Source organism: Vanessa atalanta, chromosome 24, assembly GCF_905147765.1.
Source record: "Vanessa atalanta chromosome 24, ilVanAtal1.2, whole genome shotgun sequence".
Classification (NCBI taxonomy): Eukaryota; Metazoa; Arthropoda; class Insecta; order Lepidoptera; family Nymphalidae; genus Vanessa; species Vanessa atalanta.
The window spans coordinates 8,249,918-8,265,018 of record NC_061894.1 but is presented as its reverse complement, the minus strand read 5'-3'; the positions used below and the strand labels follow the sequence as shown (position 1 = coordinate 8,265,018).

Here is a 15,101-nt window from a genome sequence, read left to right as displayed (position 1 = left end):
AAACAATCGATCAAACCATTCGTTAAGTTAGCATTGTATATTTGTTTAAAATTTTTCAATGAATATAATTACTTTCCATCCATAACAGTCATTCATAAATCGTGCATATTTTTGCAATAACATGTGCTAAATTCATGAAACCATCTCTATCAATACCATATCTTACCGACCAGTCTTCAATATATACCAAAAACTTCAACACTCACTATTATAATATCTTAAAGACGAACCACAGTTCCTATACACTGCACAAACACTGTAATGTCAACTAAACATATACTTCATTGTCCTCGTTGAGTCTGATAGAGTTGTCGTTGGCAGCTAGTTTGAGTAATGTCTTCTTGATTCGTAGAGCTGGTAATCGTACCGATGGGTTTTGATGCCAGCACTCTCGCATGAGGTTAGCCATTCCCACCATTGTCTGAAAAAACAGAAAGCAATTGATATATTATTTTGGGTTATATATATGTGCATGCATGTCTGCTTCATAAAAATGAAATGCCAGTCTATTGGTGGCGCTTTTGAAACAGTAAATAAGTTACCGGATGGGGGTCGTCGGGTGGATCGGGCCGCTCATTGTCGACGCACACGATTTTCCGCATCTCGTCGAAGCTGGGGTCGGCGGGTGCCAGGTCGTGGTATGGCGGGCGCTGCTCGCGAGCCGGGCTCACGCGCCGACACGTCTCCCACAGCACCAGCGCCAACGCGTAGATGTCACAGCGGCGGTACGATTCGAAGCATTGCAGGTTCATACTGAAACACATCATGACTACAGGTCCTCGATCACAATACTGGCACGAGGACGGCCAGTTTGCTCCCATGTTACCTTTTGAGGTTCATTATACCACATACATATATAAATTTGGGAGAAGCTCAAAATTAAGCATGTGAAAATTTCATGGTGTTTACCTAGATTTTAAACTTTGATCTTTGGTAAAAAAATAACATAAACCATAATTTCCGTCGCACAAATTATATTATTTATTTTGGCGAGAAGTTTGTCTTCGTGCATCTAAACATCGTAACAATCACTATAATTAAAAAAATTATATGACTATTAATGTTAAGTTAAGTTAGCCTGGCTCACCTCTGGTCGAGCACCTCCGGGCTCATGTACCGCTTGGTGCCCTGGCGGGCGTCTCGCAGGACTCCGGCAGCCACGTGTCGCCGGGTGACGGCGAGCCCGAGATCGGCGATGCAGCATTCACCATTCACTTTCACCAGGATGTTCTTGGACTTGATGTCCCGATGCGCTATGGCGGGTTTTCCCTGGAATTCGGAAATACATAATAACATACATACATAAGCAGCCCGTAAATGTCCCACTGCTGGGATAAAGGCCTCCTCTCCCTTTGAGGAGAAGGTTTGGAGCATATTCCACCACGCTGCTCCAATGCGGGTTGGCGGAATACACATGTGGCTGAATTTCGTTGAAATTAGACACATGCAGGTTTCCTCACGATGTTTTCCTTCACCGCCGAGCACGAGATGAATTATAAACACAAATTAAGCACATGAAATTTCAGTGGTGCCTGCCTGGGTTTGAACCCGAAATCATCGGTTAAGATGCACGCGTTCTAACCACTGGGCCATCTCGACTCTTATATTCGGAAATACATAATTCATAACTGTTTTTAAGCTTAATTCACATCCTACAATATTCAAAAAAGTGACTTTTTATTTAGAATATTTAATTATTAATTTCTCTCGATATAACTGTATCCCGCTGAGTTTCTTTCGCCGGTTCTTCTCAGGCCCGAGGTGCTAAATTCCGAACCGGTGGTAGGTTTTTGACAATTAATAAGCAAGTATAAACACTTCTATATTGAATAAAGATTTTTGACTTTGACTTTGATAGTAAATGGTCACTTTTACCAACATACACTGTAGCTGCAAGACTTTTTATATATAAAATATAAAATAGCACATAATAATTTGGGCCACAAATTCAGTGCAAACAGGATTTAAGATTTCTCGTTACTTATTTCTGTAATAAGCCTTCTCACTCAAGCGATCAAACCGAAATAGTAGCTAACTAAAAAAGCTCACCTGTGTCCCGTGTATGTCTGTGTGCAGATGTAAAAGGCCATTGACAATGGACAGGCATATTAACATCATTTGATTCCTCGTCAGCGTCGTCCTGCTGAGGTGCTCGTACAGCGAGCCCAGTGGATGGAAGTGTGTGATGAGCCATAACTGATGAAATAAAATTAATAAGTTTTATTTTAACTCCATACCCTATATTTGGGGAAGAAAGTGTCACGGGTCCGTTGCGAAGCCTGACACTATAACATACATCCATACAAAACTGTACGATATGCACCATTATTCGATATATATTGTCTTTGTCACCTGTCCACATAATGTTGTCCGATGACTTACTACGTTAAAAAAATAAGTAAAACAAAGTCACTTCCCTTTGTGTGTGTAGACTTAGATCTTTTAAACTTCATCTTTTTCATCAATAAACAGAATGATTTAAGTGGTTTATATATATATAGGCAGAAAAAAGCCACAAATTTTCACTTTCCTAGCCATACAACAACAAGAATATTTATTTTTATATTTGTTCTTAAATCTACATGTTACACAAATAGCAGTGATTACAGGCGGTACACATAGAATATCTATAATAAATTGTAAAAACAGAATTGGATATGTATGTTTATTGTGATGTAAATAAACACTTGTCATCTTATTATCGAGTCGTTAATGGCAGGAACATTGGCATTATTTACACTCAGTTGCCTCAGAAAGCACATAAAACCCTAAACTCTTTCAAATTGTGTGTTGACTTTGTCCTCCAATCAGATTTTAAGAGAGAGGAATATCATTTCTGTATGTTTGCATTGTCTGTAGTTTTGCACACACCTGTACTATAATATGTTGTATAATAGAGGTCTAGTCTTGTATAAATGAGCACCATGGCCGCTATCGGTCAAGAGACATCATCAGATAAGCTTATAAAAAATCCCAAACACATTTATACCAGACATCATCAGATAAGCTTATAAAAAATCCCAAACACATTTATACCAGAGATCACTACACACCTGCGTACAACTGTTCCTACTGGTCATGTCGCTGCCGATGTAAGCGAGTATATTGTCGTGCCTGAGCAGGACAGTGCTGTATATCTCCGTCTCCCTCCTCCAGCTGGCCTCGTCCCGCGAGAAGAATATCTTCACAGCGACACTGTCCGCGTACCACGAGCCCCGCCACACTTCACCGTATCGACCCTGAGTAAACGTTATACATTGATATAGTAATAACCTATACATATAATAAAATTGGAGTATCTGGTTGTAATATTAAAATAACCGCTTTTTACTTAATGCATATTTATGTATACACGGTACATATACCAAAATAACATTTTTTACAATTTTTGTCTGTCTGTTTGTTCCAGTTAATCTCTGGAACGGCTGGTGCTAATTTGACGGGACATTCACTGGCAGAAAGCTTATGTAATAAGGAGTAACTTAGGCTACAACAATAACTTTTTTTTTAAATTCAAACATTAGGTCTTTTTCCTTATATGGTTGGAATAGAGTACTTCTGTTTTCATGTTGTGTTACAAGTTGATATATTAACTATTGTGATATTACTCTATGAGTTGTTTTAATAAAGATAAACACTCTCTAGTAAAACACCTCTTTAAAATTGTTACAAATATTATTTAAACAAGACTAACTTTGCCAATCCGTTCGATCAGGGACACCTGCTTGGCCAGTGTCCTCTGTACCATAAGCGGTAACCCAGAACCAGAACCACTAGTCACTGAACACTCCAAGTATTCTCTGAGGGTGGAGTCACCCGCTGCAACTGCATGCAGACCACCTCCATTCTGTGATCCTTCTAGACCTAGAAAAAGCATATAATAATAACTAATATATAAAATAAAAAATTGTTACTATATATTCACTTGATTGAAATAAATAACTTAAACTTAAAATGACAATTAATAAAAAAATAAAATAATAATAAATTACACAAATAATATGATATTAAATTAAATAAACCTTATCTTTTATTGACAATACTTTAACATGTGTTGTTGAAATGGTTTATATAAAGACAGTCAATCCTACGGGCAATCATGTATCATTATCAATCAATTAATTCTGTAGATTTTATTTTACAGCCATGCCAAATAATTCAATCATCCTCTTCATGGAAAAATTTGGACATATGCGATTTTTAGCTATGGAAGGAGAATAGGGCAAGAGTGACCATCCCCTTGCACTCTTCGGTAGAACATATAGTATGTCGCATTAGCATTGGCAACCTTAAACATCACACTCGAAGCTGGAGGTTTCGAGCGAAACGTTTCGTCTTCGAACGAAAAAGTTTTTGAAATTTAAATTAAAATAATGAATAAACAAAACCACTCAACTCAAAATGCTCGTACCTTCGTAATAAGCGCTTGTAACGTGCGGACTGTACATGTTGGACGAGAAATAATTCGAATCTGCGCCTAGTTTTTGCGCTGCCCGAGACACTCGTAATCTGAAAACATTAATAAGTACATGAGTAACTAGCCTTTTCTACAATGTGGCAACCCTGGTTTATTCTAGAATTTCATGAAGTCATTATATGTAAAAAAATTATTGCATTAAAATTTGACCTTCGAAATTTTACAGAATGGAGTATTTTTAGTCTATTTCAATCACAAGAGGACAAAATCCAAATTAACAACATTTGACGTTGAATTGACGCGATGAGAGCTTGAATTATCTATGATATTCGTTATGGATTTGCGAAAAAATGACGTTTTAAACTTTAACGAAGATGTTATCGGAATTTTGGAAATAAAGTCAATATAAGTAGTTAAGTGATATAATGTTGTATTATAAATAAATATATATTAATGAAGAACTAGTAGTAGTATACAATACAGCTGAGCTATTATTTTTTATTAAACCTTATGAATCCTTCTGTGATTGGAATAGTCTATACATTATTATATTCATATAAAACACACCTGTGACTCCTCCTCAGCAACATTATAGCCATGGCTCCTATAACGCTCACAGCCACCACCGAGAGCACAACGCTCAGCCACAGCTTCCATGTGCCAGTGCTAAGCGGCTCCATGGCCATGTCAGCGGGGGACAGGGATGGAAAGCTGCCATCGTTGCACATGTTACCCTGGCAGCAAGTGATGTTCAGTTGACCGGCATGACGTTTTCGAGGCCTGGGAGGTAATTAGTTTTGTTTAGAGTAACACTACTGAACAAAGGCTTCCTAATAAGGATAAGATTCAGCAAGCAGACCCATGCAGTTGTCGATAAATATGTCTCAGAATATTATAAGACATGAAGATTTCCTCACGATTGTTTACTTCTCCAATGAGCACGGAGATGAATTATAAAACACAAATTAAGCTCAACGAAAATGAAACACAATAGTGCTTGCTTAAGTCAAATCATTTTCGGTTATGAAGTGACGTCACAAATGTTTCATCGTTACCTCTGCGCGTTGTTGGTGGTGCGGCAGGTGAACTGGTAGTGGTCGCGCTTGGAGGAGCACCCGCGCGAGTGCCGCAGCGCGCCGTCCGACGCGCGCACCGTCGACTTGAAGCAGTACAGCGCCTCCTCGCATACCTGCGCGCCCTCCGCCCCCTCCGCGCCCTCCGCGCCGCACTCCGGCGACTCGCACTGGTGGCATTTGTACCTGGAACGTTTCCGAATGGCTTGATTAGGTTTGGACGGACCACCATTTGACATGCACCTCCAACCGCAGACCACAGATACAATCAGAAGTTTTGGAACCATCAAAATAACATCTCTGGACTACTCCTAAGAGTTTCTTGACAACATTTACAGTACTTGGAATCTGCTACCATATAAGCTACTAGACTATTTAGATAGTGATATAGAACTCAAAAAGAATTCTTTAACTTTACCTTTTTTGAAATTTCCTCCTTTACGTGGCAAAAAAAAAACAAACAATAAAATTAATTTAATCATCAAAAAGTTTTTATTAAATAAATAATCAATCCACGAGTCATATCATTTAGAATAAATATATATATGATATATACAGTTCAGCCGTTTATGGCGACATCGTTCAGAACAACAAATCGGTTATATTGACCAAAATCAAAGGTTCCGGCTGAATGCTGTATAACTGTCTTAACAAAAATATTGCTTTTTACGACATTACTTACTATGAAATACCGCATTAAACGACCACATTTGGCTAATGTTTTCGGAGAATCATATCCGTAGAACAACCAGCTGAGCCGTATTGTAAACATTTACTACTGAAGCAAACGAGTTCATTGATGTAGATAGGTCTATTGAGATTTGTGCACCGGCTACGGAAGATGATATTCTACGAGAAGTTCGAAAAGTTTAAGAAGAAAATGACGAACAGGACGACTCTGAAGAACAATTTACAGTGCCAACTTTTAATGATAATCTCAATGCTGTTAGTGTACCCAAGATTGTTCTTTTTAATGAACAGTTTCACATGCAGAGAAATTATAACGTTACGCTGATTAAACTCCAAAGTGAATTACAAAATGTGTATACAAGACAGAAGTGTTCCAAGCAAACTAAAATTACATCTTTTATGCATACAGGAAAAATGACATTGTTCTTTATCATATGTACTTAAATGTTTTGATTGAAATAAACGAAATATAATTTAATTTCATACTTTAATATAATTTGCCTATTAATACTTATGACCTACACATTCAACAATACCACTTTATAAAAAAATATGCATCACCGGTTGTTATAACTGTCGGTTTTAACGCGTAAATATGAGTAGTCCCTTCAATGGCGTTATAACAGATTTTGACTGTTCTTTTTATGGCTTTGGTTGGCGGACGAGCATATGGGCCACCTGATGGTAAGTGGTCACCACCGCCCATACACAAAGGCACTGTATGAAATATTAACCATTGCTTACATCACCTATGCGCCACCAACCTTGGGAACTAAGATGTTATGTCCCTTGTGCCTGTGATTACAGTGGCTCACTCACCCTTCTAACCGGAACCTACCCAGACGAGCTTGCACAAAGCCCTACCACCAATAATATACTGTATTATGACATTTCAAAACAAAATTGTCAATAAACAATTTTTTGACAAATATCTAAAGTTCACTAATTGTTACAAAGTTTAATATCATTACTAAGCAGATTAAACATTACATCAGTATTTACATATCTCAGAACAATCAGGTAATAAAAATAATAACATAATACAATAATTTTGACCATTATTTGACTAAACAAACTAATAGTAATACTCTTAATAACATAAAATATAATTTATATATTTAATTGGCTTAAAGAGGTAATATTTGGTTAATAATACTATTATTGGAGATCTATTGTCTGTTATGATTTATAAGGTGACTAAGAGTACTACATGATTTGATAAATATATTTTGTAAGAGAACTCGCATTTGAATCTCCTGTCTTGATAACATTTCATGTGATTTTTAATGCCTCATACATGCATGAACTTCTAGAGTCTATTCCTCTGACAACACAAAAGGCAATAGGCTATTGACATCAAATTTATGCAATATCATTGGTCGAGAGCTTGAATACTCTATATGAATGTGGAAGCTGATATCGGAACTTTGGAAGTAAATTTAAAGTAGATATAAGTTTAATGCAATAGTGTTTTATTATAAATGAACAATTATATATTAAACAAGAACTTAACTTAGCACAATATGACTGTGCTTTTAGCACTCATTGAATATTTAAATCTTAGATAGATCATATAGATATCTCAGTTAAAGAAGTCTCAAAAAGTTGAGTATTATCTGTTCTTGGTTATTGCATATAAATTTTTACTTCAAATAACATAAAGTCAAAGTATAGTGCTAACTGCAACATAGGTTTATTTTTTGTGATATTTTAATAATTATTATATATTGTAAATGTTTTGTAAAAATATCATAAAACAAGACTAATAGATAGCTTTTAAAATCAAAAGTTGTTTTAGTAGTTGATTTAAATTTTATTTAAATACTTTAATTTTGAAATATTTCAAATCTTACCTCGGTTGTTGAACCATCATCTTTTTATCGATAGACGTGAGATCATCTCTAATGTGATTGTCAGATTGTGTGATAGATGCTCCATCTTGCTCCATGTTGTCCAAGCCTGGAAGTCCCGCTGAAAATGAAAATAAATTTACCATCACATCAAAATACTTTTTGGATTAATTTTGACTTAAATTTGTGCAGAAATTTTGCACAGACACTTGGTGGTGACGGTGTAAACTAGGGTCTAGGGTACATAATTATAAATTTATAAAATAAAAGCTCATTGTAATAAGGATAAAATTGCATATTTTAATGAGTAAATTTTGTCTTTCCTCGTATTTGTTTAAAACAAATATATGCAAGTTTTAAAATAATGTTGATTGAAAGTTTATTTTTAGAGAGATTTAGAATTTAAGAAAAACATTAGTCTTGATTGCTTTTGTAAGAAAAACGTATGTTTTGATGTTGACCAAAATTAACAATTTACTGACACTGATACGGGTATTACAATTAATTAATTTATATAATTATAAACCGACGTTGATTTATAATTATTGGTAAGTAAACAGTAGGCATGAGTTTGCGTCTCTTCAGAAAACAATAATAAAAACCTTGTCTTAGACACTTTACAGAAGCCAAGTGATTTTAAATGACTTCCATCGATTGTATCACATTGAAACTTTCACAGCTTGTATATTTCAAGTATCCGCATGAAATTCTACGCTTAAATTCACGTTTACTTACCATGGCAAGCATTTAAAAGTAAAAATGTGAACAAGTATCGCACTATGACAACGTCCGCCATTCTTCATTCATCATAACAATGCATAAGGAGTCAATTGAGTGACTCTTTACAAAAGTTTTAATTAAGTTGTTAAAACAGTTATATATTAATATATTTGAAAAAGAAATATTTATAACCTTTTGTAATTATTTAAACACAGTGTTAAAAATAATTATGGATTTTTTTAAATAAAAGTTGCTAACTTGACTATTTCCGGTTAAAGAAAAAATTATGTGAAAAAATATTTTGTAAAGTAATAGTACACACTTCTTAAAAAATGTTTTTCAAAACAATAATTAATAAAAAAACGTTCAAAATAAATAGTCTAATTTTATATTAATGAGTTTTGAATATGTTTTAGAATACTTTGAGAAACTCTTTTTCGCAAATTTGCAAAATAAAAATCTAATTTCCAAACTTTTATCGCAAGTATCCGAACGTTGTCGGTAATTCAAAAAATCGAAAATGTCGGTTGCTTGTATTTTGTTTGAAACTTAAAGTCTTTGTATTGTAATCTAAATAAACAAATTAAATTTAAATTCTTTATTTACTTATCATTGAAAACTAAATTAATCTAGTAAAGTTCCTACCTAAAATGCCACGAACAAAACGACCAGTCCGTAAACAGGAGAAAATTGCCGAAGATGACGATGCTTTGAAGAAACTTAATAAACTTGGTATTTATTTTATGATTGCTTCAAAATATTTGGTGCAAAACAATATGAATATACGCTTACAATATTTTTGAGTGTCATTATGTAATATATTCTACTAATATGCATCAACAATTTAAATACACTTTTTTTTCAATAGTTACTGACCAGAAAAACAAAATTGACTCACGCGCTCACATGGAATTGAGGAATGTGGAACTAGCATTTAAAATTCTTCTCGGTTCAATCAGCAATACATACTTACAGAAGACGGTGGGACAGTTGGTAAGTAGAACGATACGTAAATATAGAATAATTACCTTGAACTTGCAAAAAGTGATAATACCATGAAAAAGAAAACATTCATAAATGAAACAAAAGACTACACCAAGTATAAGATATTGGTGTAGTACCCCTAGAGTATAATTTACCCTTACTCAGTGTCTGTAGTCTAATCTTGCAATGCTGTTCTCGCTTAGCAGGTGCTTTATTAAAATATCACTGATGTGGTTGCAGTGAATTTGTTAGTGTAAGGTTTGTATTAGGAGTTAGGAAGACAATAGACCAATGCTTGGGAGAGAAACTGCTATTTTAACATTGCTATGCCATTTGAGTATTGTTTTAAATTTAAACAATTTTGGCAAATAACATTACGATATTATTGCACCACTGACCTATTTCTTTCATTGTTAGTTTCTGAACCGAAACACTGCCTGGATGAAATTGCTATTTAGTGATAGGGACAAACATTTTTCGTATATTAAGGATTTATGTATTTCTTTTATGTTTACATTACTCCAACCTCAAGATCTGGAATAATCTTTGATATACATTATTAGCTAAAATACAATTTTGAATGTCAGCAAAGTTATTGTTGGAATCAAAATTACAGTAGGTATAAGTAGTTACATGGAATGGAGTTACATGGAATACTATTTCCCTAAAGATATATTGAATGTTGAAATCTGTAGTGTTTTATATAACACAAGTGTGAATTAAATGTTCTAAATATATATTTGAAATTTCGCAGAAAACAGAACTTCATCTCAAAGAACCAGCAACGAGGAGGTCTACGAGACCCTCGAGTAGAGCTGCTTCTCACGATGATGGTATGCATATTCAAATCCTTACTAATAATAATCATCTTCTAATGTACAATAAATATTTTAGGAATTGTGTAGTGTGTAAGCAAGTATATAAAAAATAATATATTAGGCATTGGAAATGGTATATTGATAAATTAATTAAATATTTTGTATAGCTAGGTGCAAAATAAATTTCATAGTAACTATTGTATCTTAATTTTTTATTGAAAATTATTTCTCTAAATGCAATTTAAATTCAAACTGCTTTGCCTTTTAACTAACTTCATAAAAGTCAGTGGACTTCTCTGTAGAAGCTACTGAGTACTTTACTGCTACTTTTTGACAGTTATTTAGAAATTCTGTGCTATTATAGTCCAATTTTCGGAGAGGAATAAAATATCAAAATCTTCATTCCTATTTCTGGTTCTTCAATGCAAGAATTGCTGAAATAACTTTTTGCCGATGTTAATAGTCTGCGGCTACCTCTTAAAATCAGTTTATTACACTCCTACCTCTTTTCTCCCCTCTGATATTCTTCGGTTCTGAAATCAAGGAAGCTGTGCCTACTCTCTAAGAAGTTAGTCGTCCTACGTCGTCATAAACAGATGGTCTATGAATAAGACTGGCAAGCTCTTTTTTGGGAGCCCTTCACATTGTGGAGCTAGGCATAGCTCTATCTGAATGAGAGAATTATGCACGCATTCTAACACTTAAATAGTTTTCATGAGAGACTGCCGCAAGACAAAGGGTCAATATGTGTGTATTACGCACGCTATCTTTTTTTCGTGACGAGAGCATTGAACTGTTGCATTTTGGTGTGCTCGTTATGATGATGACCTAATCGATTTCGGACTGCAGCACAGCAGCGGCCAATCCTCATCCTCTATTTCATAATCCTATAGAAAATACGACACTATCGGAGGAAAGTCCTCGGGCGTACCTTACTATCAAGTCACTAGAGAAAACAATCAAATCAACAAAACAAGGCATTTACCAACCTTGCAACATTTGCAACCTTGCAATACAATCATTATGTGCAAGTACTTGACTGGACAAGTCTGGACTGTTGCAATTTTTGATATAATTTTCAAATTTAATTCTTGATTAACAGCTATAGCTACGTAGATACATATAAGTAAATCTGACCAAAGTAGATTTGATATCTTCAAAGTTTATATAGTGTGGAAGTAGATCGCTTATTCGCAGACTTTATTTTGTATATTTTGTCTGATGGTGTGAGTCAGCCTTAAAAGTTATGTATTCTAAATTATTTTCTTTTCAAATTCATTTTCTTACTTGATTTAATGAAAGTTTCGAATTAAACATTTTCATCAGTTCATTAATGGCTTTACTTATAAATAGTTTATTTAGTGTACTTGTAAGTAATATGATTACTGTGTGTGTGATTAAACACGTATCTCACTCTTTTTATCACTACCATTGCGGTATATGAATGAAGAGGACAACATGTTTAACCAGTTAATCCCAAATAAATTTATAAGTGAAGCCTTAATGCACAAAAAAGTTTCTCTGGCACCTTGCACAATCATCATCTAACAACATGCAACGTCTCCAACTAACCGGGTGCTTTGGATCAGGGTACCTCACTGAGAACTCATCGCAGGGCTCCGGTGAACGAGGCGCTAGGAAAACTCATTTGGGTGAGTGCTCGTTTCTACATTCTTACATTACTTTACTACATCATTCATTGCCATTCCCCTTGTATAACTATCTATCTATTCTTTGTAATGTCTTACTAGTTAAGTTTTTAAATTTAGTACGTGTTTAGTGTTATTAAAGATTATAAGTAACTATCTTATGTTTTATCAAAACAACTGTCTGTTTGCTCATGGAAATGAGAATCTCTTTCGTAGCTTTACACTCAACTCAACAACAAGTGTAACATGGCGATTCAAAGGTGCTCCTATGAGCCCACTTGACTAGAGAATAGCTTGATTTTGATTTTGATACATCTATCGCTACTACTATGACCAAACGCCAGCAAGGGGTCGTCGTTAACATCAAGCATTGACTTCGGCCAACCGTACTTCCAGCGCCGCCGTCGGCGAGCCGCAGCGCCGGCCGCCGCTCGCGCTCGGCGGACGCGTCGGCGCGCTCGGCCCGCGCCGCGCCGCGCACGCAGCGCCGCCGCTCGCGCTCCGTGTACCGCACGCCCGCCTACAGCAAGAACGCCGCCGTCACCTACCCCGTCATCACGCCCAAGGTACAAGGCACACCACTCGGGTCCACTCGACCGACTTCTTTATTATCCAATGAGACGGCGAATCCGACTCAACCGAAAAGAGTTCAGTTCATCGGATTTACGTGCTGTTCGAGGCTCAGGAGTGTACACCGGGGATGCTATGGATATGTCCTTTCGGATCTGGATGTGGATTTATGAATACACAGAATTTTTCGATAGAAAAAATTCAATAGCATTTTATCTGCAAAATAAATAATGAATGGTATCGTCATATTACAGGTGACGCCGCACACTCCGCTGGCGGTGCTTCGTCAGCCGCGCGCGGGGGAGATGGTGCTGTCGATGTCCGGCTCACCCGTCATGGCTACCTCCGTGTGCACGTCGGTGTCCCCACTAATTTATTCATATCTACTATACTACTCTTTAAGAGTTATTTGCAAAAATATTGTATTATTTCTATCTAGCAAACGTTAATAGGGCAATGGCTTAGAGGCCGTTTAACGTTATACATTGTCCCCACTCAAAGCAAAACCTTTAACCATTAATTAATGAAATAGGAATATTAATAATTTATTAAAAGGGGGTTTTGTATAATAAAAAAAAACATATATTTATCGTAAAGATTCAAATAAAACTAATTCAAGTTTATTTTACAATTTCAGGATGCAGTCAGATGAAAGGGCTAACTGTAATATTATGCTTCAGGACGGCACCATGCTGTCTCTTCAGCCGAAGCAGCTCCGTCAGTCACAGGCCTACATCCCATTTTCTCTCATGGATGCAAATGTTCTGCACCAACTCAAAACACTCAAAGACAACCTCGATAAGGTAGTCAAGCTCGGGGAGAAGGCTATAAAATGAAATTATAATTTATCCTATAGGGAATTGACATTGTATAGGACATAGCTGTTAAATTTATTCGAATAATTAAACAAGATAGGACTTAGTTGTATGAAAAAGGCTTAAATAAAGTGTTCCTAGACTTTATGACCATAGAAAATATTAACCATAGCTGTTTAAGCTGGTTAAATAGCTCCCCCGTGTGTATCAATACTAATGTATCAAGTTCATAAATCAAATTACAATTTAAAACAAAGAAAATAATACAAAAGTCAGTAAATATCAACTGATTCAATTTATCCTACTCTATTATATTCCGCCGCACAATAATTAAATGAATAGCTCAATTCTACATATGGTCCGATTAGCGATGTGAAAGCCGCAGGTTTGATGCCTTGAACTGTTGTCTCTGGATTTAAAAAACTGCTTAATTGGAAGGAAAAGGCATAAACATGATTTAAAAAGTCGAGTTTCTTGTCAGCTTTAATAATGCGCTGATGCTAAGGATTTTTGTGTGATGGAAAAAACGCAGAGTAATTTATTTAGTATTATTACAAAGACGAAATTAAGTTATAATGTCAGTATATAAACTTGCTTTTTTTTATAAAATGTGTATGTTAAATATATGAATGCTGTGTGTTGTGTTTTGTTAATTTTTAATGTTATGGCCGTAGTTGTGTGTTGTCTATTAGTTGTAATATATATTTTAAATAATTGAATTTTTATTACTGACACTATAGGATAGGATTATATGATTTTAGACATTTTTATACGACATCAATCTTCATTCGATATAAATATGACTGCTTAATTAGTATTTTGATATTTGACATAAAGTATAGATACTATTTTTATACAAGTAATTTGGCAGAACATGATAGTACCTTCGGCATATAATTCCGTACAATATAAGTTTGTAATGTCAGTTGAGTTTTGCCGCCAATAAATCTCATTTGTATCGTTGTCAAGTTGAAATAATAAATTCAGTTTTTGTATAGTCTTATAATTTATTGAACACAATACCCTAATTAAATTTAATTAAATTAGCTTCTTAATAATTTAACAAAATTGAGTATTTTTTTTTGTTGAACTCAAAAGACCTATTTGAATCCTAAGGTGAGGTAGAAAGCAATCTATAGTGTTAGATTAGACATTCCGAATATCGGTAGTAAATTGTGAGAAATCGTAAGAAAATTATCATAAAAGTTGCATACAAGATCGAAAGTGCAAGCCATAGTTTTATTACTTTGATACAAGACTGACAAGACTTTGGTGACAAAATGGCAAACTTACAATTTATTAAAATATATATTTTTATTACTTTATAAGCGGCATGAGTCGTGGGAACAATCGCGACCTGCGCAGTAGTACATTTTTAGGTCTCTAGAAGGAGCTGGAGCGCTTAGTCCGTCAGTCGACGCTTGTTTATTGGACTCTTACTCTTCATTTGGCTAAAAGTGAACTTGCCCATCTGAACTCACGACTCGTGTCGGCTTTTATACAATAAGAATATAC

The 15,101-nt window shown here is 35.1% G+C and overlaps 2 protein-coding genes across 3 annotated transcripts; one reads left to right on the top strand and one right to left on the bottom strand.

The window, feature by feature from the left end:
- On the bottom strand, positions 1 to 8,826 carry LOC125073305 (activin receptor type-1). 2 transcript variants are annotated; one of them, XM_047684080.1, is made up of 12 exons: positions 8,766 to 8,826; positions 8,034 to 8,151; positions 5,909 to 5,926; positions 5,473 to 5,676; positions 4,985 to 5,197; positions 4,412 to 4,509; positions 3,695 to 3,864; positions 3,054 to 3,239; positions 2,050 to 2,196; positions 1,088 to 1,269; positions 543 to 753; positions 1 to 421 (listed from the first exon to the last, which is right to left on the bottom strand). In XM_047684080.1, exons 1-12 carry the CDS (start codon positions 8,824 to 8,826, stop codon positions 269 to 271), a joined length of 1,761 nt encoding a protein of 586 aa, XP_047540036.1. In that variant the 3' UTR covers positions 1 to 268. The 2 variants fall into 2 exon arrangements, with proteins under 2 accessions (XP_047540036.1, XP_047540037.1); XM_047684081.1 differs by lacking the exon at positions 5,909 to 5,926 and having other exon boundaries at positions 2 to 421.
- A 445-nt stretch (positions 8,827 to 9,271) lies between these two features.
- On the top strand, positions 9,272 to 14,583 carry LOC125073428 (borealin). Its single transcript, XM_047684251.1, has 7 exons — positions 9,272 to 9,482; positions 9,619 to 9,743; positions 10,489 to 10,567; positions 12,142 to 12,204; positions 12,598 to 12,767; positions 13,026 to 13,126; positions 13,409 to 14,583. Exons 1-7 carry the CDS (start codon positions 9,401 to 9,403, stop codon positions 13,605 to 13,607), a joined length of 819 nt encoding a protein of 272 aa, XP_047540207.1. The 5' UTR covers positions 9,272 to 9,400; the 3' UTR covers positions 13,608 to 14,583.
- The last annotated feature ends 518 nt before the right edge of the window (positions 14,584 to 15,101 follow it).

Coding starts and splice junctions, on each gene's coding strand:
- LOC125073305 (XM_047684080.1), bottom strand. CDS start 8,826: ATGGCGGACGTTGTCATAGTGCGATACTTGTTCACATTTTTACTTTTA. Junction 8,152..8,765: donor ACTTTTAAATGCTTGCCATG/GTAAGTAAACGT, acceptor TTTCATTTTCAG/CGGGACTTCCAGGCTTGGAC. Junction 754..1,087: donor CCGGAGGTGCTCGACCAGAG/GTGAGCCAGGCT, acceptor GATGTGTTTCAG/TATGAACCTGCAATGCTTCG.
- LOC125073428 (XM_047684251.1), top strand. CDS start 9,401: ATGCCACGAACAAAACGACCAGTCCGTAAACAGGAGAAAATTGCCGAA. Junction 9,483..9,618: donor GAAGAAACTTAATAAACTTG/GTATTTATTTTA, acceptor TTTTTTCAATAG/TTACTGACCAGAAAAACAAA. Junction 12,768..13,025: donor ACCCCGTCATCACGCCCAAG/GTACAAGGCACA, acceptor GTCATATTACAG/GTGACGCCGCACACTCCGCT.